Source organism: Engraulis encrasicolus, chromosome 19 (genome assembly GCF_034702125.1).
Source record: "Engraulis encrasicolus isolate BLACKSEA-1 chromosome 19, IST_EnEncr_1.0, whole genome shotgun sequence".
NCBI lineage: Eukaryota > Metazoa > Chordata > Actinopteri > Clupeiformes > Engraulidae > Engraulis > Engraulis encrasicolus.
This window is the reverse complement of record NC_085875.1, coordinates 26,237,117-26,260,613: the sequence shown is the minus strand read 5'-3', so window position 1 is coordinate 26,260,613 and position 23,497 is coordinate 26,237,117. Positions and strand designations below refer to the sequence as shown.

Below are 23,497 nucleotides of genomic sequence, written 5' to 3'. Positions count from 1 at the left end.
AATAGTCCCCCAAAAATGGTTGTGGCTAGGCTGACAGCGGGGGAACTTATATATACTGTATTACTCGTTTTCTCCACGGAGGCGGGGCATTAGCAAACATGAGGCCACAAAGTGGAGGAAAGCATCCTAGGGCTAGGCAATGCCAAAATGGTGGCATGGTAGATGGAGAGTAGTGTGGTGTGGAAGAGACGAGACACTGTGAGGAAGAAGAGGGTGAAGAAGATGGTTGCAGGTGAACAGAGGCAAAGCTAAAATTGAGAAAGGAGGATTGATTTAGAAACAACAAAAAAGGTCTTATTTTTCTTGCCACCCGCCACTTCAAAAAAGCCATGTTGGCTGCTCCTTGTTGCTGAAAAGAGGGGGCAGGCAGTTCCCCCAAGTGTGTTCGAATGTTTACAGCACATGCCCTATACTGGCCTTCAGTACTCTCCCGAAGAGTAAAACTATGCCTGATTGGAGCAGTGGAAAAAATTACAAATTAATTTGCGATGGCTTGCCAAATACCAGTAATCAGTTTATTTGCAGTCTTGCACATTGGTTTTAATTACTTTCCCCCCCATTTAGACAGATCCTAGTATGTACCGTAGAGGCAGGAGAAGCATGGCATGACCTGCCGGGATTGGAAGAACTAAGCAGAGTCGTCGGTACACTCCCAGTGCTTCAAATCAGAAAACCTGACTAGTATGATCAAAATCATCATCATCACGTCTTCCACCTTACATTAAATATATAATAATAATAATAATAATAATAATAATAATAATAAAAATGTGACTTGTGCACCTCGAGTGACACCAAACACACGACACAGCAGACAGTGCTTATTTGTTGTGTCTGCTGCCTGCCAATGACACCATCAAGCTTTTGTGTTTTAATTGACAATATTATAAAAGGAGGTGGCGAGGCCCCCGAGGCTAGTTGGGGTTCATGTATATGTATATGCCACCTCATCACGACGGCAGGTCTGCTTTGATCTGTTGACTGACATCCCAGATCGCACATGATAACAGGCGGCACGCAGCCTCTTCGTGACACCAGCAGCGCTATGTCGCATAAGAAAGAGAGACGGGTGAGAAGGTGAAGAGGAGATAAAAAAAGAAAGAAAAAAATCCTCATGTACCTAAATAAACATCTTTTCCTCCTCTTTAATAACCTGACAAAAGTTACGGGGTGAAATGGCTACCAGTAACTTTTTAATGAAGACTCGGAGACGTTGGTGCACGCTTGAGCACCGGAACACCGACGTCTCGAACTCGTGAAGGCGCACACACAACCACCGCCCTATTCAAAAAAATGGAATGACACCAGCAGGCAGCAAGACGAGCCAACCGAAACGCCCCGACCCCAAGTGTTCCACTTTTGTCGAGTCAGTGATCAAATGGCAGAAGAGAGTGAGAGCAAGAGCGAGGAGCAAGGGGAAGGGAAGGTGCGGCTGCGAGAGGATGTGATCCGACGTCGTCCCGCGATCCCTGAGGTGTTCGTCGTCGCTCGCTCGCTTGCTCTTGCTCGCTCTGTGCTGCCTCTAGATGCCTGCGCCCGCCTCGGAACAGGTATCAAAGCCCAGCGCAGCGCAAACGCAACGCGCCCAGAGACGTCGCCACCACGACAGCCAGCTCGGGCGACGCTTTGCCTTTCATGGCAGTAAAGAAGAAGGGAAGATGTAGAGAAAGGAGAGAAGAGACAGGAGAGAGGGGGAGAGAGAGAGAGAGAGAGAGAGAGAGAGAGAGAGAGAGAGAGAGAGAGAGAGAGAGAGAGAGAGAGAGAGAGAGAGAGAGAAAGGGCTCAGGGAGCAATCCTTGGGGGATTTTCTTATCGTGGGTAGAGCAGCCCCCCCTGAGCCCGTCCCTCCATCCTCTGATTATTCAAAGCATTACAAAGGGAATGAAAATAACTCCTCATTCTCAAGCAACCATTCAGACGCTTTCCTTTTTTTTCCCTCAGAAAAGCAGAATTTATTATTTTACAATGAACAAAAAGACAAGACTCAGTTTTAAGAAAACTTTAAAAAAAGAAGAGGAAGGGTAGTTTTGAACACATATAATAGATTGGAAAAAATATATAAGACAATGTGAGAGTAACAGTGACAGTGGGCATCATCATGTTCCAAGTTTCAGGCATCAGAGCGCTCATATCCAAAGTTAGGAGGCCTTCTTGGGCCTACCTCTTGGCTTTTTGGCAGCAGCAGCAGGCATCGGGGAGGTCTGTGAAGAGCTATCCACCATTATCCGCTTCCTTGGACTCGCCGTTTTCTTTTTTGCCGCTTTGGTCACTGTAGAGGAGAAATGTGTTTTGAGTGAGATCAGCAAGAAAAGCATGTGTCCCTAGTCCAGTGATTCTCAACCTGATTTTGGCACTTCTGTATTTAGAGGGGTCATAACCTTTGGACAACTCATATGACCATCACAGTGGTCTTCTAAAAAGTACTTTAGCAGATGCATAAATACTTATTTTTCCCTATATGGCACAAACACATGTGGAATTAAGTGTTCATATTGTAGAAACTGTTGCAATTCAAGGTCTCCTATGAAAAGAAAATACAGAGGATTTAACAGTTCAGTGCAAGTCAAATCACTGATTCCTAGTTTGCTGAGGTTAAGCACCAAAAAACCCTCTTGAAGCCAAAACATGAACTTACCCTTCTTCACAGGAGTGCGCTTCTTCACCGGTGTGCGCTTTTTAACCGGGGTTTTCTTCACCGGCGTGCGTTTCTTTTTCGCCGGACTGCCATTCACTTCACCATCTGTCGTCTGTTTTCTTTTTGTGCCCTTCATTAAGACATTAAGAAGAAAGAGGAGCATTTTTTAAATATATATATATATATATATATATATATATATATATATATATATATATATTAATAAAACATACACATAAATGAACAGAATCCTTGGAAATGTACTGGTCAAGTTATCTCCTTTGAGAAACCTCAGCAAATATTTAAAGGCCAACTTCCGATAAAACTCAGTTTTACTCACTCCTTTCGAAGATCGGACGGTCACCCCAAGTTAAACTCACTTGCAAGGCTCTCATAGCGGTGCGTCAACTCTCCTGGCTGTGTTTCCCGGTGTTTCCCAATTTACATCAATAATGCAGAGAAACGAGCGAATCACGAAAGCCTTTCTGTGTTTCGTCACGTCGAAAGAAGGCGTTGCCCACAAAGGTTTATATCGACCCATTTATCTAAAAACATGTCGAGTAATTTTTTTCTGCTTGTTTTCAAAACAAGCAACGTCTGGTGGTCCGAAACATAGCTTAGCTTAGCTATCAGCTGGTTGCTACTCTCAGGTACACACACAGCCCAAAGCCTCATACATAAAGCCTGCTCACTCCGGTTGCTCCGTGCCTACAGCTCGCCTAGGGGTCGCTGTCGAAAGAGCACAGCCCTGAATGGAGCCTGCACGCCTCCGCTGGCGCCCCTATAGTGCAGTACCACCAGGGGAAGTGGCGACTCTGTTTGCCATTACATTCTCTCCCAAGGCTGGAGGACTGAGCCAATCAGAGACGCGTTTCTTTGAGAGCAGGAGGAGTGAGCCAATCAGAGACGCATTTCCACGAGAAACACGGAACACTCTCTCGTTTCTCCACAAGCCACCTTGCCAGCTTGCAAAAACGTCTTGAAACAAAGCAACCAGAACGTTTTTTAAAACAGGACCAACGCGTAACACATTCAATAACAATTGGGAACACGGCAATATTAATTAAATTACGTTGAGAGGCGATCTTTAAAAAATAATGACCTTAGGTTGCTAATGAAACATTTAATTCAATATTATCATTATTATTTTATTTTGTCGTTTTACCATACTTATGGGATAACAAGGTTCAGAAAACTGTGGCCGGGTGAATAGGCATTTTTATGGGTATGGACAAAATGTCAGTCACTCAATTACCTGCATGCATTTGTGAGGACCCATTGAGAAGACACATAGACTTCCAGGGGTCAAGGATTAAAAAGTCTATGCACTGAGCACAGCGCCACGAAGTTCACAGGCGACAATGTAACATTTTGATTCCACTTAGCAGTAATGAATACTTTGAGCAAATTCATCGCTTGCCTTGCCATACCCACAAGCCATTAAAACCCTTTTTTATTGCTGTGGAATCGAAAACGGTCTACAGCAGAACAGACAGGGCTTTTGCTTTCTTTTTTTTCTCGAATCACACAGACTCAACGGAGGTTAGGAGGAAAGATGCACTTAACGACAGCAATCAACCTTTCCCGCTCCATCGCACTGTCTGCACAATACCGCCTTGTCCCCTCTTGGGCCCCAACCATCATCCTTACACTTTTGTTTTTTTTCCCTCTGCCTTTTTTCCCTTCACCCTCAGCTCAACCCCCCCTGCCCCCTTCTCCATGCCTTCTTTCTCCTCCCCCCCCCCTTCTCCTCACATTTCCATCATCCTTAGCTTTTTTTTCTTTCTTTCTTTCTGTCTGTCTCTCTTTCTTTTCGATCCTTTCTCTACGCCTCCCCCCCGCCCCCGTCTCCTCTCGCATTTCCCATCCATTTCGCCAATTGCTGCCTCATGATTACCATGTAGACCCTGCTGAGCCGAACAGATTGGCTCCATAATTACATACAATAACGGCAGTGGGCAGGTAACCCTCGGCTGGCACGGGTGAGCTCCCCAGTGGCACCCTCCATATGCAAACGGCATTGTGGGAAGTGTTTAAGACCACCCCCACCCAACCCTGTGTATCCAGGGCCGCTGATAGCTTTGGCCAGGCCCAGGACAAAGTCATCTTAAAGGGCCCCCCACTTCATACAGAATGCAATTCTGGTCTTCCACCCTTTCCTGAGCCTGAGGCAACTGACCCTTTTGTCCCCTCTCCTGTCGGCTTCCCTGCGTCTACTACCACTCCGCCACCCGCCACCGCTGGTGATGGAGATCGTTCACTCGTTCGTTCGTTCGCCTGTTCAGTCGCTCGACCACCCGCCTGCCTGCTCCACTCGCGGCGCTGATTGCTGGGCCGAAGTCGGCTCCCGAGGTTACGGTGTCAGCAAATTTGTGAGACATTAGTGCAGGAATAAACACAGGCACTCAAAACTCTATCGGCTGAGGTAGAGGGGCTGCATGGATGGAGGAGGGGAGAGGAGTGGTGGAGGTGTGCATGCTTGTGTTTGTTACGTGCACTGTATGCGTGCGTATGTGTGAGTGTGTGTTCTGTATGCGTGTGTGTATGCGTGTGCCTGTGCGTGTGAGCGTGTGTGTGTGTGTGTGTGCGCGCAAATGCGTGCCTGTCCGTGTGTGTATGTGTCCATGTGGGTGTGTTTGAGGGGAGTAAAAAGAGGTAAAGATGCTCAATATTTAGGCACAGGAAAGGAGCGAGGGTTTGTCAATGTTTTGACAGTCGACACAGGGTACGGCTGTTGTAGATGGTTTCCACAGTACAGTACACGGCTGCCTGGGTGGATGGATGGAGAGCTAAGACAAAACGGGGCCTGTTTGGTTGTGGTCGCTTGCTTACTCGCTTGTGACACTAGTAGGGGTGTAAATAATAATCGAAATGTATCGATCCTACGGCCGACAATTTAATGGAATCGTATCGTATTGTGGGGCATTCTTATGTATCGAAAAGAATCGAATCGCTAGCCCCTGTCCAATGCCGTAGCTCCATAATATAATAGGAGCAGAGAAGTAATTGGAAAAAATCATATTGTATCGTATCGTGGGGAATTCTTAGTATCGAAAATAATCGAATCCTTGCTTTAAGAAATCGATACCATATCGTACCGCATCGTCATGGAGGCTGTGATTTACTCCCCTAGTCGCTAGATCACCTAAATCATGTATCGTTTCACACATAGTAAACAGGATTCTGAAATCAATAGAAATCATGGAAATTAAAGACGTCACGCTACACTCACAACAAGCTGCCGATGTTGGTAGCATTCACAATGGAGATAAAAACAGCTCCCCAGTTTCAATGACAAAATCAAACAAACGAACAAAAAAAAAAAAGGATTTCCCAAAAAAAAAAAGAGATTGAAAAAAACTAAAAAACAAGGGCTTTTTGTGGTGTTGGAGGTGGTGGTGTGTGTGTGTGTGTGTGTGTCTGTGTCTGTGTCTGTGTCTGTGTCTGTGTCTGTGTCTGTGTCTGTGTCTGTGTTGACGTAAAATAAGTGATGGTCAAAGCACGTTTGTTAAAAGCATCATGCTTTAATCATATTTGAAAATCAATGCGCTTGGCAACGTTTCCCCGCTAACCTCAGTAATTAGGCATGGCTCGTGAGCTGGCATTTTTTAATCTGAATCGCTTTCAACAGGTAAACAAATTATCTTAGGTTGAGATGGGCTGCCTTTTGAAAGGAGACACTTGAAAAGGGGATTGCTTGGCTGTTTGGAACGTGACAAGTTTTAAACTCGGAAACGCAAAAAGAGAACTACGGCAACTGTGGCACAGGCACACATACAGACACGCACACAAAACGGCACTGACACACCAACCCTGTGTCAAAAGCCACATTCCATGCAAACAAGTATTAGCAACAAAAACAGATTTATTTATTTTTACTGTGTGCTTACTGAACATTATGCGGAACAGTGCTGGGAAACAATATGCTTTAAAAGAACTTTTGTTCTTTCCTTACTGTGATTCCATGATTTGATTCCTTACTTTGATTCTCATGATTCCATGAGATGCATGTGCGCACGCACGCACGCACGCACGCACACACGCACACATCAATGGGTGTTTCAGAGGGTAGAAACTTGACCTGTGACTGTTGACATTTCCCTTTTGTGATTTATAAGAAATGTTGACTTAGACTTGAACAGTTTCACTCTGAGAACCCCTTAAAAACAAGATGTCTCATCTGCAAGGGCTATACCTTAATAAAGAATGGAATACGCTGACACATACCTTGGCTTTGGGGGAGTGAACCCCGTTGGTTGCCATGGTGAAGTCAAGCTTGTCGTCTGCTTTGGCCCCGATGGCCTTGAGTCCATCCTGCAGAAGGCTCCGCAGCTTCTCGTATGGAGGCTTATCACAGTACTCCAGACGCTTCACCTCCTCCATAAACTTCTGCAGCTCACCTAGGAGTTAAAACAAGTACATCTGTAAAGGGGCTGACGGACAACAAACATCGTGGACCGTCTGTCACCCCCAACACAGTTTTTTTTTGGTCTGCCAGCACCAATAGAGCTGTGATGTGGCTAAAAATCTGAATGAGAATGAATGGTGCCTCTCACATCACATTTCATAAACTTCTGCACGTTACCTAGGTGTTAAAAGACACAGTTGTAACGGAGCTGACACAGACAACAAGCACTCTTGTCCATCAACCCCACCACCTTCTAACCCTCTGTTAGAAGTACTGTACCTGTGGTAGAAAAAACACCCTGTCCTTAACATAACCTCCATCACCTTCAACATTTCATCCCGATGTTAAAGATAAGAAAACAAACTGTGATGGGGCTGACAAAAAGACCTGCGTTTTGAGCATTCTTCAATATCTATTTTGATTGCCATAGGAAAATGAATGGTGTCCTTCACAACCTTCAACAAGAGATCTGAAATACTAAAGCACACGAGACAAGAGGCTGTGGATGAGCTAACATACAGTGGATGACACCATCTGTGCAGTGCTGTTTGACTCCCAACCATTTCATTTGTGGATAGAAAAAAAGTATGGTGACCTTGTACAGCAAAGACTTGAAGATTTTCTTCAGAACTCAATGTGAAAGCAAAGTGAAAACTATCAGTTCTTTTTTTCACACTTGTCCATTCGCTCTCACTCTCTCATTTGTTTCTAACTCTCCCTCACCTCACAAACAAACACACACACACACACACAAGGAATGAACGACACATCCAAAGGCCCCGTTTAACAGCACAGAGTAACACCACAGATGAGACAAAGTTGACACTTTGACCTTCAGGGTATATTTAAAAGGAACAAACACAACACAACACAAAGAAAGAAACCTACACACACATGGCTCATCATGAACCTACACTACTACTCACGCTGTTCTCAACAAACTTTTGTTTACCGTTGTCGCAGTGCTAAAATAAGTCACACTAAACAGAATTAGCCATGAGGGCCTGCGAATAGCAGTGTCGCCTCCCATCGCCATCCCCTCACTGTTGTGATGTACCGTTTGTGTGTGAATGTGTGTGTGTGTGTGTGTGTGTGTGTGTGTGTGTGTGTGTGTGTGTGTGTGTGTGTGTGTGTGTGTGTGTGTGTGTGTAAGCGGAAGCAAGCGACAACAGCCCGAGGAGAAATCTCTCCCTTCTGTTGCGTGGCTGTCACAGTGCTTAAGAGGTGTCACCACATCGGCTGGCGAGTAAAGGACTCTTCTGACGTCTTTGATATTAAAAGACAGGAAAGGGGGAGAGAGGAGAGAGAGAGAGAGAGAGAGAGAGAGAGAGAGAGAGAGAGAGAGAGAGAGAGAGAGAGAGAGAGAGAGAGAGAGAGAGAGAGAGAGAGAGAGAGAGAGAACACGGTGAGGTGACGGTGGCAGCGCGTGGCGAGGATCGACACGGGCAAGAAAGAGGCGGGTGACACGTCGCACACCCCATGGAGGAACAAACGACACCACGGTGGGCCCTGGGATGCGCGGATGCGCACACACACAGACACGCACACACACACAGACAGACGCGCGCACACACAGACACACACACACACACACACACACACACACACACACAGACACACACACACACAGACACACAGACACACACACACACACACACACACACACACACACACACACACACACAGACGCACACACACACACACACACACCTCGCCGCCGCCAACCTTTCCTCTTGACAGCAAGCCTCCTTCCACAAGTTCAAAGATGGAAACGCATTTCTTCTCCTCTCCTCTCCTGTCTCCCATCACCTCTCTTCCCTTCCCATCCCTTCCTGGCCTACCAGCGAGTACAAAGGCAAAAAAAAGCCCCAACACGCACAAGCTGTGCGGCTGCCACATCTTGGGACCTGGGCTTTTAAGACGTAAACAACTTCAGACTACTTATCCAAAACTAGTCTGCAGTTTGTGTGGCAGGTCTGTGACTGTGCCCTGCCCCGTCGAAACAATACTCGACTCAAACTATTTCAACGGACCTTAAGTCCATTTTTCCATACAACCGGCTAGATATATGCAGTGATAAATATCAGACTTTTGAAGAGATCAACTTACAATTTTTGCTTTAACACAGTATTGCGTATTGTGATACAGGAACGGCTTTTCATATAGTTCATATACTGTATATATAGAAACCCAGAACTGCAATGGCGAGGACACATTCAGAAGAAAAATATTCTATACGTGATGAGTAGCACATTGTAAAGAGGTGCAAGCCAAGCAATGTATGGTTTATAGATGCTTCAGTCACAAGCACAAAGCTGTGGTGCATCGGCAATTCTCATGACCTTTGTATATGTTGGTGAGCTTATTTCACTCTTTCTTTCCTGAATGTATACAAGTAGGGGCTTACAAGAATGCCTATAAACAACACTGCACAAAGTAAGGTAATCGAAGTCAAGGACTCCAAGTCAAGGAAATTACACAGTGTACTAGGGCTGCACGATTATGGAAAAAAATCATAATCATGATTATTTTGGTCAAAATCGTAATCACGATTATTAATCACGATTATTGATTTTTTGCTTATTTTTTTGAAAATTAGGTAACACTTTATTTTAGGGATACATCTATTAGCACTAATACATATATTAATGCCTGTGTAAATAACTTGTAAGGCATGTACTAAGCAAAATCAGACAGTTGTTAGACATGTATTCGCAAATGTCTTGTTCATGCACAATAAGGTATTTATTACCAATATAACCTTCGTAAGGACCTAGTAGACCTAGATTTATATTTATGAGTAAGCAGTAAGGGCCAGAATACAATATGTATAAGCTCCTGGTACACTGTGTGAACAAACCCTGAACAGTGTGAAAACAGTGGAATAAGAGTCCCTATTCTAAAGTGAGGCATTGCTCAGCCCAGATGGCTTAGGGCCCCTGCACTACCTAGGGCTCCAACTCTACACAGCCCCCCCTCCTTCGGAAGCAACGTGTAAGGGTGTATCTGACCCTGCGTTAGTCTAATTAGTTATATAGATTTCACCTGTTCTATACAGTGCCCAATGGGGTAACAGGAAGCTTTATATAGCAAGGATTCGACATAAACTTCTCACTGACGGTGGGGTGGTGAGATATAATTTTTTCATACACCAATTAGTTTTAATTGTAAAAACCCTACAGAATTATATAGAATAGAACGATGAGTAATAGTTTGGAAGCGAAACTTGTGATAGATAAATTCATGTTTGAGAAACTTAACTCCAAGAAGTGCAGTGCATGATGGGTACGCCCTTAAGTCAGAAATGCAATGCATGGCCAATGCAGCAATGATAATATTTCTGTTGTTACGTACATGGGAAATAGTTTGGATAACAACTAAATTGCACGAGTGAGGGGTGGAGCTAAGGACCTAGGTAGGCTCAGAGCCGGGTAGGTTGGCAATAGGCCTAGATTGCGTACCCATCATGCACTGCACTTCTTGAAGCTAATGTTCTCAAACATTAACTTAATTATCACAAAAGAATAGTTTAGTTTCGGTTCAAAACTATTATTATAATTTTCTGCATTTATTTTGGGGTTTACATCTCACCAACCCACCGTCATTGATAAGTGTACGTTCAATCCTGGCTATATAATGGCTTCTGTTACCTTTCTTACAGTGATATGAACAAGAAAAAAATAGATGTGTCAGCTGAATAAATTTATTTAATTAGTTATTTAATATACCCTTACACTTTGTTGATCAGGGGGGGCTAGGTAGTGCGGGCCTGGGTGGTGGCCCTAGGTAATGAGGGGAACCTTGGTAGTGCGGGGGCCCTAAGCCATCTGGGCTGAGCAATGCATCACTTTAGAATAGGGACCCTTATTCCGCATCCGTTTTCACACTGTTCAGGGTTTGTTCACACAGTGTGTCGGGAGCTTATACACATTGTATTCTGCCACTTACTACTTACTAATACATAGAAATATTGGCTTACTGGTCCTTACTAAGGTTATATTAGTAATAAATCCCTAATTGGGCATGAACAAGACATTTGTGAATACATGCTTAACAACTGTCTGATTTTGCTTAGTACGTACATGCCTTACAAGTTACTTACACAGGCATTAATATTAGGTCCAGTGATCACTTGTGGCTTGATGCTAAAGATACCAGTTACTTTCAGTGATTATGCTAAGCTATGCTAATAATTCTGATCCAATAAATCTAAGTACTGAAAACAAAGAGAAGAAAATGATATGCACATTCATGAACAATGCTGGGAAATACTGCAAATATGTGAAAAACAAAAAAGGGTGGTCTGTTCCTTTAATATTGTAAATATTAGTGCTAATAGATGTATCCCTAAAATAAAGTGTTACCGGAAATTACAACAAGATGAAATATAACCAAGAATGAACTATATACGGGATGAGCAAAATAAAATGAATTGTAATAATTATGTAAAGGCAATAGCATGAAACCTATTGGACAGATGGCCAGAAACACCAGTTTGCCAGTATGTTCTGGCTTCAAGGACGCTCTCAAAGGTAGGTCACTATTGCCACGATTAAATCACGATTAAAATTCCGACTTCGATTTCACTAATTTATCACGATTTTCGATTAATTGTGCAGCCCTACAGTATACGATCACTGCACTCAAACGTGTACAGCACTGAGTGCATCTAAAGGGTGCTGAGTGCACTTGTGTCTGACCCTGGCTTTACATGGTGTTCAACAGCATCACATCCACCTCACCTGGCTTGCTTTCTGAAGGAAAGCATTTCTTCATGAACTCTGGAATATTGTCTCTGCATCTGAAAGAGGGAGAAAAAAAACATTGGTTGGGGTGCAAACCATTGGTTAGAGTTGAGTCGTCATTGAAATCAAGCCCGCAAGACACCATTTATCCATCTCATAGACTTCAACCTTTCATTGTACTGTATGTCACCGCAGATGATGACCATTTTATGTCTGACCATTTTATGTCTGTTAAACGTGACAGAGAGCTTCTGGCAAACTGTTTAATTGGATACACTGAAGACCGTGTTGGCAGGTGCATTGGATACACTGTGTGCAATCTCTTATCAACTCATCTGATAGATTGATAAACAAGTACCGAAGCCCCGATTTCATTAGCAGGGTGTCACTGTTCGGGCACACAAAGTCATGACTAAATTATGCAGTAAACAAAGCCTCAGTTTATGAAGAGAGACAGGGGAGAAATGAAAAACTAAGGCACTATGTATACTACAAATAGGGTATTTTGAAAAACAAGCATTTTTCTTCCCTACGTTTTTCAAAACATCTATGTTCAAACTATCTGCGAATTCACATACATTATGCCATGTGGTAAGGAGAGCGCCATTCAAGTCTCGCTTTTTTCTCTATTTATATACAAATGTCAAACTGAAGTTTTCAAAAATATCCTCTCTTGCCTGAGTTTCTCAAAAGATTCATTTTCAGAGTAAAATATTTGTGTGTAAAAGTCTTCGTTTTTGAAAATACCCAGGTATGTGTAAGCTGACAAAGCATTGGGAAACTTAAAATAGTAGTGTGCCATTGTCAGTGTGGAGTAGCAGTACACAGTTGAGTTTGGAGTTTACATAGTACTTTTATTAATCTCAAAGGAAATTAAGTATAGTAGTATACTGTAGATAGTATACTGAACTAATAGACAGTATACTGATAGATAAGATGGTACGATTGTATATGAGACAGTAATACATCATTGTCAGTGTGGAGTATGTGGATCAATGGCGTTTTAGTAGTAGCACACGTCAGGGTGGTGCACCCAGAGCTAATGCCACAATTGTATGGATCAAATGATTTTCATTTTACTTTAATGGATTATCTAAGAAGCATATTCATTGCAGTACATTAATTACCAATTACTAATTCATTTATGGCCATTAGCTCTGGTTGTACCACCTGACGTAGTGTGCCAAGTGTCAGTGTGGGGTTTGGATGGATGCATACTGTAGTTTGGCGTCCCTGACGTAGACGGGGTCCTTGAGGTTGTCCTCCCAAGGCAGCTGGCCACAGAGCCACTGCACCATGCAGTAGGCCAGGATCTCCAGGTCCCCTCTCCGGCCGGGAGCTGGTTTAAACACGGAAGCACAGACACACACACACGCATGTGTATACACACGCACGCACATGCGCACGCACACGCACACACACAACACACGCACGCACACAGACAACGCATGCACGCACATATATTAGTATGTTTGCTATTTTTAATTGAATGCATGTTCCTGCAAAAAAGTCATCTGTTAAATAACAGAAAAATGCTTTCACTGCTCACTCAGGTTAGTGTCAAATAATGAAAAAAGACAAAATGTTATCTTATTCAAACATGATGTCAGTAGAGTTGGAAAACATTTAATAGTCAGGAATCTATGGTTTATTACTTGCTTTTCTAAATAATGCATTCACAGCCCAGCATGCACACACATACACAGAAAAGCAAACAAACAATCTTAAACACAGGGGTTTTTTTTTGGTAGAGCAGACTGCCCAAACCAGACGGTTTTCTTGCCGTGCCCAACCCCTGGACCATATTTTGAGGGCAGTAATTTGGCACCAGCATGCCAATCACACCCATCTTTTGTCTTCCCTCTGGGATGCCGTAACACACTCACACAAACACACACACACACACACACCTCAGTTTATGGTACCACGTCCGTCTGGGTGTCAACCCAATCTTAAAGGTTGCTAGGTGGTAACCAAGTTCAACATTTATAACACAAGAATGAAAATAATTGTAAATGGCATACTAGAACACCTTTATCTGTTTTGTGTGTCTGGTGTATGCGCCCCGTTTGTGTGCGTCTTTTCTTTTATATATATATATATATATATAATTGAACCATGAGTCTATATAAGTGTAGTGTGGTTTTCTGATTGGTTATGCCTTCTTTAACAAACACAAAATATATGGCAAACTTTAAATGGGCTGCATTACCATTCCATGGCCCGCTTTTGTAAGCAGATGTGTGCAAATCCATGTCTGCCCATGCAAAACCAGCCTGAATCTCATCTCAATACGCTCCATGTTAATGTACAGCCCACAGCTAACAAGCATGCCGTTACAACACATCCATTGCAGACACGCACAAGAGATCAGTTCTCTCTCTTACCCTCAAAGTAAGACCCTGGGTGTCCACATAGTATTTTCCAGCAAGAAAACCTATGGGATATTTTTAAGGTGTTTTTTTGTTTCAAACATACTGACATTTGTGCCTTGGCAAGCACAGCTGTTTGACATTACATTAATGATGGCAGTGAACCAAAGACCTTCAGAAACCGAGAGGTCACGGCTAGTATGTGGTGTCAGTTGGTATGGTGTAGATTAGCAGTCCACTCGCGAAAAATCTTACAAAATGTAAAATGACTGACATAATAATTCAATATGATGATCAATAATAACATCTAATATCTCACATTATTTCTCATATCTCTGAGTCATTCTGATCAGTTTTGACAAAAAGACGGCTTCCTGGTTTGTGTAAACAAGCAGAATAATAAAAAATGAAGTGCATTGAAACTCATCACAAAATATCTAAAATGACTCACAAGCAAAATTTTGTCAGTTTTTTCTGACGTGAACCATGGACATAAAACCCTGTTAGAAAATGCCTAAAATGGGCATAAAATCCTTGGTTGCATTGGAAATTGATTTGTAACAGGAGGAAGGATTACCCTCCGATTTCTAAAGGGTGTAATTGAACTAGGATGTAACACCAATGCGCTGATAACATGTTTATTCACACCAAATCACAGGCTCATATTTTATTTTGGTGCGTTTAAGTGTCCCTAAATGCTTTTCGATTTTAACCCATCGCTTGCTTCTGTTGTAGTATTATGAATTAGAATGATGGAATCAATGAAGGTAGTATAATGAATAAGTCCAGTGATTCTAGCCGCCTTCAACATGCACAAGGTGACATGACAAAGATGTGGGATTAAAGGACAGTTCAGATCAGTGCAACAAGGGTGAACCTGCCCACTTCAGGAATGTCGTTGGTCCGGCCACTTACACACTCCCTTGTGCGCGTCAATGCTGGTGAATTCGATGGTCCCGTCATGGCATCGCTTTGGGTCTTCCTTGTACTCCTTGGGCTTTCCTTCTGGGGCAAACCTGTACGCCAGCCCGTAGTCCACCAAGAACACCTGAGAGACAGACCCACATTTCACTACAGGTGTCAACTTCGACAGACACATACAAAAAATTACTCACTAACGCACACAAAAAACCTGTCCTCCAAGTGCTATTTTAGAAATGTCTGTGGGCGTGTAAAAAAAAATGTATAAATGTAATGGATTGGAGGGAAAGCAATGAGGAGCGGTAAACCTAAACCTATAAATCCCACTGGGAACAGAGTCTTTGCGAAATTTCCAATTTAAAAATAGCAGTTTAATAATAACACACCACTTATACATTATTAATTTCCCAAATTAAATATTTGTCTCTGCCCCAAAACCCTCCTCTTGTGTTTGCCTGAGACGAGACAACCGTTTTCACCCATCTAATCTCCCGTTCTCTTCTCCTCTCTTCCCTTCCCTGCCCCCAGCTCGAGAGCGAGAGGAATAAAGGGATTAACATTCAACTTGTGCGCGATAAACAAATATATAAATAACACAATAACACATGCAGATAGGACGGTGTGTGAACGAGGTCAGTGCTTAATGGAGGAAGGAGGAGAGAAGAGACAAACAGGCATGCGATGCGTACTTGACTGGAGGTTTGGTAGGGAGGTCTGAGGCTGTAATTTAATCGTGCGTGTGCACGTTCAGTGCTCACCTGATTGGGGTTCTGGTAGCTGAGGAGTAGATTGGAGGCCTTGATGTCTGCATGCACATACTCATGCTCATGGATGTACTCCAGGACATCCAACTGGAGACGGGACAAAGCAAACACACACTCAGAGACACTTGAGCATACTAATACCGTAAACCTTTCCATAAACTTGACCATCTATGAAACATACTTGTCACAGCGGTGGCTTTCTGCTTCACAATGTGACTCAAGGGAGTACCCCTTTGGCGTAATACTTGGTCAAAGTGTCAACATACGACAAGGTGGGTAAGCTTCAAGCCAAGACAGGGTTTCTGCACATTTTGGATCACCAAATATAAGACTTTAAGACAAATATAAGACCTCTGATGATAAAATATAAGACCACCGCTCGGGGTGAGGCATTGCAATATTGCTAATGTTATTAGTTTGCATTGCTATAATGAAATGTAGGCCTAGTACATAATTATATATAATAAACAATATTATATGACTACTGTGCTTTTATAGTGTAGCCTAGGGTAAACACAGTGTAAGCAGTAGCAAGGTGTAACTGATCTGTAGGCCTACAGACACCATGCATGCATATGGTCAGTTAACTGACAACTGGCATTTAATTGAGGGTCCCACGCATGTTTTGACGGCCTATGGAAAAATCAGATGAATATTATGTTCATCAAATGCCTTTAAATGTACACATTAAAAATGGCAAAGTGTCAAAAGGGTGAAATGTATGACTACTCTGAGTGCCGTTCCTCCTCCTCCAGCTCGCTTTATCAGAGACGGGTAGCAGAAGCAAGCGTTCTACTTTGAGCTTAGCCTCCTGTCTGTAGTTTGTTGTTGTCTAGAATGTGCGCAAGAAACAGCGCACAACTTGGAAGCGATTTCCAGCATGTCCATAACAAGCATTTAGCGCGTTTACCGTTGCCCATCTGGTTACCGATTTGGACATTACGCACCTCGCCAGATCATTGGCTTCGTACATATTCTGTTACTCATCCGATTTCGTATTGCCTCGCGCTCACTTCCTCATGCTGCCATCATGTTAACGAAATCATTTTGCATTTGACAGAGGCCTAAAATAGCCTGTCACCTTTTCTAGAGACGATTTTGAAAGTGTAGGCTTTTGTATGAAGGAACATTTATTTTCGAATACGGTCATAATGGACTTTATGAAATGAACCCTTTACATTTAGCAAACGCTTCTACCCAAACGCGAGGGCATGGCTAACATGCTTACGATAGACAACATTCAAAACTTACACTCAACGACTGATTAGGCTATGCGTCCTCCCGACACAGTTAACATCAAGCTTCATATTCCGACGTTGCTTTGGATAGCAGCTAACCGTTTTATTTCTTGTCCTCAAGCCACATTACACTGAACTTGCATCTATCTACCCATCTCGATTCACGTTCATATTTTTTCGACCACTTTTTTGACTGTTTCTACTAGAACATGCAAGTAGGCTAGACGCTGCGCCCACAGGTCTGCGGTTGCCCCCCGCTGTGTGGCCAGCGGGCTGCGCTGCGCCACAAACACAGATCCGTTTTCTCTACTTTTACGCATCTTGATAAGGGACGTATGCCAGTTAAATAATGTTTATAGCGTCAAAAAAATAGACCTTTTTTCTTACACTCAAGCTACCCAGATGAAATATAAGACCTCCCACGTAAATATAATACCACACTTCCAAAAATTGGCGAAATATAATGCTTTATAAGACCTTTAAAAACAAATATTAAAAGTAAGACTTTATAAGACTTTTTAAGGATCCGCGGAGACCCTGCAAGATTGAGGTCCCCTCATTCATCACCACACAAAAAAAATCACCCATGAGTGACCATGCCCAGACTGACCAGCTTCAGTCCCAGCTGTAGCACCACCTTGCGTGGAAACCTCTTGCCGTTCTCCTCGAACGTCTTCTGGAGGTCCGTTCCAAACCTGTCCATCACCATGAACCGGTAGCTAGAGATAGAGCAGGTCAAACACAGACACAGCCAGTGAGAAAGTGAAAGATATTCCCATTGGTAACTGCACTCACGCTGCATATCATCATAACATAAAGTCTTATAATATTCATATAAATATATACATTATATACATAATATTCAACATGTACATTTTATCCACCATACGTGTGAGCAGGGCACAGCCATGCCTACAGAGTCATGCTATCTAGGTTAGAAGTAGGGCCGCCTTTTACCTTAACTACTGCTCCCCCAAATACATTTAAAACAGCCATACCCTCGGGTGGGTTTTTGTAGATTATATAAAATAATGCGTTCTAAAACGCAAATGGTATTGCATATGGAGCTCAAAATTCTGCACAGCTTTCATTGTTTTCGAATACACTTAAAGGTGAATAACTGCTTTTAAACCTGTTACAAGTTGATGAAGTACTAAAACAATTTTGGAAATTCCAATATTATTAAATATTACTCAATGTTGCTTAAAAAAGATGCAGAGGCTACTGTAGAAGATTAAGGGATTTGCTTTTGGGTTACCTCTTTCCATCTTTCTGATGAAGCCCGGAACCCCAGTATTTCGGAACTCCTAAATGCTTCAGCTTGTGCGACTTTATCCAGGTCTCAACTTTAAAAGGGAAAAAATAAAAAACATAAATAAAGGCCAATAAAGTTTAGTCAATAAGACACAATGTTCATAAAAGGGAAAAAAACCCCAGTAAATATAGAAAGTTCATCACAGTTATATGCAAAGCGATAAACAATATGACAGTACGGCATATAAAAATTGTGTGCCATTCCCACTACCCCACACCCTTAAACCTATTGGTGCTCAAAGTAATAAGGATGGTGTCCCTTGGGGACCAAGGCGTGCTGGCCGGAAGGTAATCTGCAAGTGAGACAAATATTTACCAACACCGCCATATTCAGATGAATAAACCATGAGCGCGGCTAAGTAATATAACAGTTAATTGTCATGGGATGTTGACATTTGGATTGTTATTAAATAAAACGCACAGCTATGGCCTTGGGGCAAGCACGGAAGACACAAAGACATCTGATGGTGGTGTGTGTGTGTGTGTGTGTGTGTGTGTGTGTGTGTGTGTGTGTGTGTGTGTGTGTGTGTGTGTGTGTGTGTGTGTGTGTGTGTGTACGCGCCTCCAATTCCACAACGACCCCACGTACTTGATATAAGAACTTTAATTAAGGAAGTTTCTGACTTTGGCTTGTTTAGATGCACTGAGCAATGAAAACAGGGATGGGGGATGTGGAAGGGAGGGTTGAAGTGGGGTGCAGTGTGAGGCATGAAAGGAGGATGAGGTGTGGTGCCGGGGAGTGGAGTGGAGTGGGGTGCAGTAGGGTGTGGTTTGGTTCCTGGTGGGTGACAGGATTGGTGACAGGTCGTGTAAGTGATGACTGTGGATGCAAGTATATCCTTGTCCTCCCGTCCTTTTCTGTGGTCACTGGCCTCTTGCCTCAAGACCATTTTGTTTCCCCACGGTCGTCCAGCCCAGAGAGAACTTTTGGGGGGTATTCTCCCATTCAACCAACACCCATATTGCAAATGAAATAAGGGCCTTTGCATTCTATTTTTGTAAGATAGTAAATTAAAAGTTTGATCACTGAGCCTCGTGCTCTATGGCCGGAGGTCACAGAAAAGGATGGGAGGACAAACATTGACTGTGTGTGTGTGTGTGTGTGTGTGTGTGTGTGTGTGTGTGTGTGTGTGTGTGTGTGTGTGTGTGTGTGTGTGTGTGTGTGTGTGTGTGTGTGTGTGTGTGTGTGTGTGTGTGTGTGTGAGGAGGGGAGGGGTGTAAACTTACTGAGATCAGGCCTGGCCGCCCTCTGATAAAACTTAAGTTCACAGAAGAGAGGACCATTTTCTGCGGGCTCCTACAACACAATGTTAAAACATGAATTCCTTATTTTCATTAGTCATATTAACCATGAGATTAACAGTTGCTGTAGATAAAAAAGTCATAAAAACTTTTTTGTAATCCCTCTGATGTGAGCTTTCAGGAAAAACAAGATATTGAATTAAGATTTTAACACAGAATAGTGTGTGTCTAGTGCAGTGTACGTCTACATCTTTGCACTGGTCTTTTTCCCATGAAGGTATTTCAGGCCAAATGATTGAAAGTCAAACAATTATTATTTAATTCTAGGAGATTCGATTGGAATCAAACAACAATGACATAATCCTTGAAGATTCAGATGGAGTCATGGTCATGCATAATATTTTCCTTTGGGATCCCTAAAACAGCTAATCCAAATGTGCTTAAAAAGAACGAGGCAGAATGACCGTCTTCTTCTTAGATGATTAGAAGATTGTGGGGCCAGAATACCTCAGACATTGAAGAAAACAAACTGAGTAAATTTAAAGAGTTGAGAACTATGCCTAATTAAAATCCTGGAAAACTTCTGGAACTTCTAAAACTAAAACTTCTGGAGAAGTACCAATGACTGCCCTTATAGGACACAATTTTCAGCATTTTAAAACTTTAAATGTACATGACTTGTTTTTTTTCTGTCTTTATGCTTGAAAAAAATATCTGGATTTAATTCTCACTACTTTTAAAATAACACATATACTCCATTAGTTGAATTCTTCTTGCATATGATTTTGAGCACATGTTTTGTGGTAAAAAAGAGTTTTGCTTATTGACAGGTCTTCTGACCAATACACGTTACAAAGCATAACACAAAGCATCTCCTGTTGGTGCCACAGCAACGACCAAAACCAAAATGTCAAACAGCCGCATCCAGCATTGGTAGCGCTGAGCTATCCGTCTGGACCTTGAGCTCAGCGGTATGATGCTGTGCCACCCATGCATACAATGAAGTGTTGACTGGCAGAGGCCAGAGTGGCCAACTAGCGCAGATGACCTTAGTAACTAAGTTACACTGGTGCCGTAGACACGGGACGGGAGTGAGGTTTTACAGGGGGAATACCAACTAGCAGAGCTTGGTGTGCAACATTCAAGCCCTGAGTGGCAAACTAGCGCTGATGACCTCAGTTTCACAGAAACAAAGTAATTAACATATCATCTTGTGTTATTGGAATCTAACGGGAAACAATGTTCTTACCACTTTAATGACATATGGCGCTGCTGCTCCCACAGTTTCTGACTCTTCATTAGCTTTTGAAAAAGTCGAAAGGACAGCATTAGATTGAGAATTTAAACAAGATGAGAATTTCTGTACATTCTTCACAAATACAGGGCATCGTCCCATTTACACACCTTAAATCATTTTAAAGATGGGCGCACAATCCTGACCATAAACACTATAGTAATGTGAAATCGCAATAGATTTCATAGGCATCATTGTATTGCCATGTCACCACCTGTTCTCAAATTGGCATCCCCTCCGGTTGAGGCGCTTTTGACAGTTCTTGGTATTCTGTGCATTGACTTCCGTTGCTATCCATTCAGTGAATGTTGCAGGTGTGTGCATTCCAGACATCAGCTTAAGAACAGCTTGTGAAATAAAACAACTAAAAATGATTTTAAAAGGTGTATACATTATTTGGGACGCCCTGTAAATTCAGAACCAGGCACTTACCAAGGTAAAGCAAACCGAACCCCCCTTGACCAATAGGGTTGCCGAGTTTCCAGCGTTTCTTGTGGCTGTCAGTGAGGATCTCGCCAGCAGGGAACTTTTCTGGAAGTTTCCTTCGGGCTGGACCTTTGCCACCTGCCTTCGCCTTGGGGGGCATCTGGAGTGAGGTAAGGTATCAGGTATCAGAGGAGGTGAGAGTACAGCACGCTGTAGCCTACCCATCATCCACACAATCTTTTTCGAGGAATGCACTGTGAGAACATCCCAGAACTTGATGTGCCATAATTACTGGGCAGTCATGGGTAAGCGGTTAGGGCGTCAGACTTGTAGCATAAAGGTTGCCAGTTTGACTCCCAGCCCGCCAGGTTGGAGGGGGGGAGTAATTAACCAGTGATCTCCCCCATCCTCCTCCATGACTGAGGTACCCTGAGCATGGTAGGGTCCCGCCGCACTGCTCCCTTAGGGGCGCCATTGGGGGCTGCCCCCTTGCACGGGTGAGGCATGCAATTTCGCAGTGAACAGTTTTGTGCTGTGGAGTGCTGTGTCAGAATGGCAATGGGTGTTGGAGTTTCCCAGGTGGATTTTCACTTTCAATTACTGCTGGTAAAAACTGCTAAATAACATTCTGAGGTAATACACATTCTGAAAAACTACTGTTACGCAACATTAAATGAAGTTTAAATATAGCCTAATCATTGTATCCATCGCATAGTGACTTACTGAAGTCAAGTGTTATTCACGTTTCTGACAGGTTATTTCTACACAAAACATTGTTTTGTCAGCTGATTGTCAGGAAGCATCAAAACATCCCTCGAGCGGGAAACGATACCACGAGGATGATGGTGCATTCCAAAACATGACTGTTGCTGTTGCAAACATTGTATACGTCAGTGGTACCCAGCCGTAGCTGTGTCTTTACTCCAATGCAATTGGCATTTTGTCTGTCTGAATTAAACGCCCAAATAATACTCCTTGCTATCCTGAATACAAGCGAATGATATTCAGATTCAAACGGTAAAACTACATCACACGGTCAATGGCTACATCATTCGGTATTCGGTAAGTAAACACACACGGCTAAGTAGTATAGCCGAATAGACAGTGACAGTGTAAATTGCGAACATTAACTACACCAAGGGCACAGTAGATCGTGTTTTCTTGCTGTAGCGGCACATACAGTAAATGCGGATAGATGATTTCGAAAAGAGCATCCCTAAAGTTAGTGGTGATGATACTGAGCCGCCATGCATTAGCTTGTGCACTGCTGGACTAAAGTGCTACCCTCTCCCGACTGTTTACTTGCAGATACGTAACAACATCGTCATATGATACAGATACGAATGATTGTCACACACAAAACGGCGAGAACTAACCTTTAAAATGTGTAATAAAAATACGAATAGCACTGCTTTGGTCCAAATTGCCTCCAACTCTAAAGTTCCCGCACAACTCTACACGGAAGTTGGTGTATCCGGCGTTAGCCCAACAGTTGAATCTGATTGGTCAAAAATGTGGTGCGCACTTCCTGCTTGAAGTGACCGAGCTGCTGGTGATTGTAGTTTTCATTGAAAACACTGTCTCATCTTAGAGCAGTCTGTGCTTTGAAATTTTCAATGAAAAACAAAATAAAGAGAGCTGCTGCTGGTTAACAAAAAAGGAGTGATGTATTTCACTCTTCATCTCTTTAGATTCTCTCTTTTGCCTTTGTTTTTTTTGTGATCACCACATATTAGGTTAGTGCCCCATTACGTTAGTCTTTATTTTACTTTTTTAAAGTATTTACAGCCTTGAAATATTTGTTAGACAGCTGCCTATGCATATTCCGACTTTTCTGTTCCTAAATGGTATTGAATTCTAGCCTGTTCAGGGATGCAATGTGGCCTAAATAATTTATTTCCTCAGCCTATCTCGTGACTGCTGATAGCTCATGTGTCACAACCAAACCAACTTTTTTCTTCATTGCAATGCAGTTATAATGTGTTGTGTGTTGTGTTAGAGGTTAAACTTTCCAATCACCTATTGATTTCTTTTAGTTAGTGAACAATTTAAACCTTCTGAAGTGGTAACCAAATACTCTGTTGCTCGGGTGACTTAAAGGTGTAGCCTATTTACTGAACACAACAGCCGTGAAGAGT

General features: G+C 42.8%; 1 protein-coding gene across 1 annotated transcript; it reads right to left on the bottom strand.

Annotated features, from left to right (window-relative positions):
* Positions 1-1,921: 1,921 nt before the first annotated feature.
* vrk1 (VRK serine/threonine kinase 1) lies at positions 1,922-22,853 on the bottom strand. The gene is made up of 13 exons (XM_063183951.1): positions 22,736-22,853; positions 21,366-21,519; positions 20,889-20,941; positions 19,625-19,694; positions 18,342-18,429; positions 17,694-17,802; positions 15,840-15,932; positions 15,076-15,208; positions 13,007-13,127; positions 11,786-11,844; positions 6,863-7,035; positions 2,636-2,765; positions 1,922-2,269 (listed from the first exon to the last, which is right to left on the bottom strand). Exons 2-13 carry the CDS (start codon positions 21,517-21,519, stop codon positions 2,139-2,141), a joined length of 1,314 nt encoding a protein of 437 aa, XP_063040021.1. The 5' UTR covers positions 22,736-22,853; the 3' UTR covers positions 1,922-2,138.
* Positions 22,854-23,497: the final 644 nt, after the last annotated feature.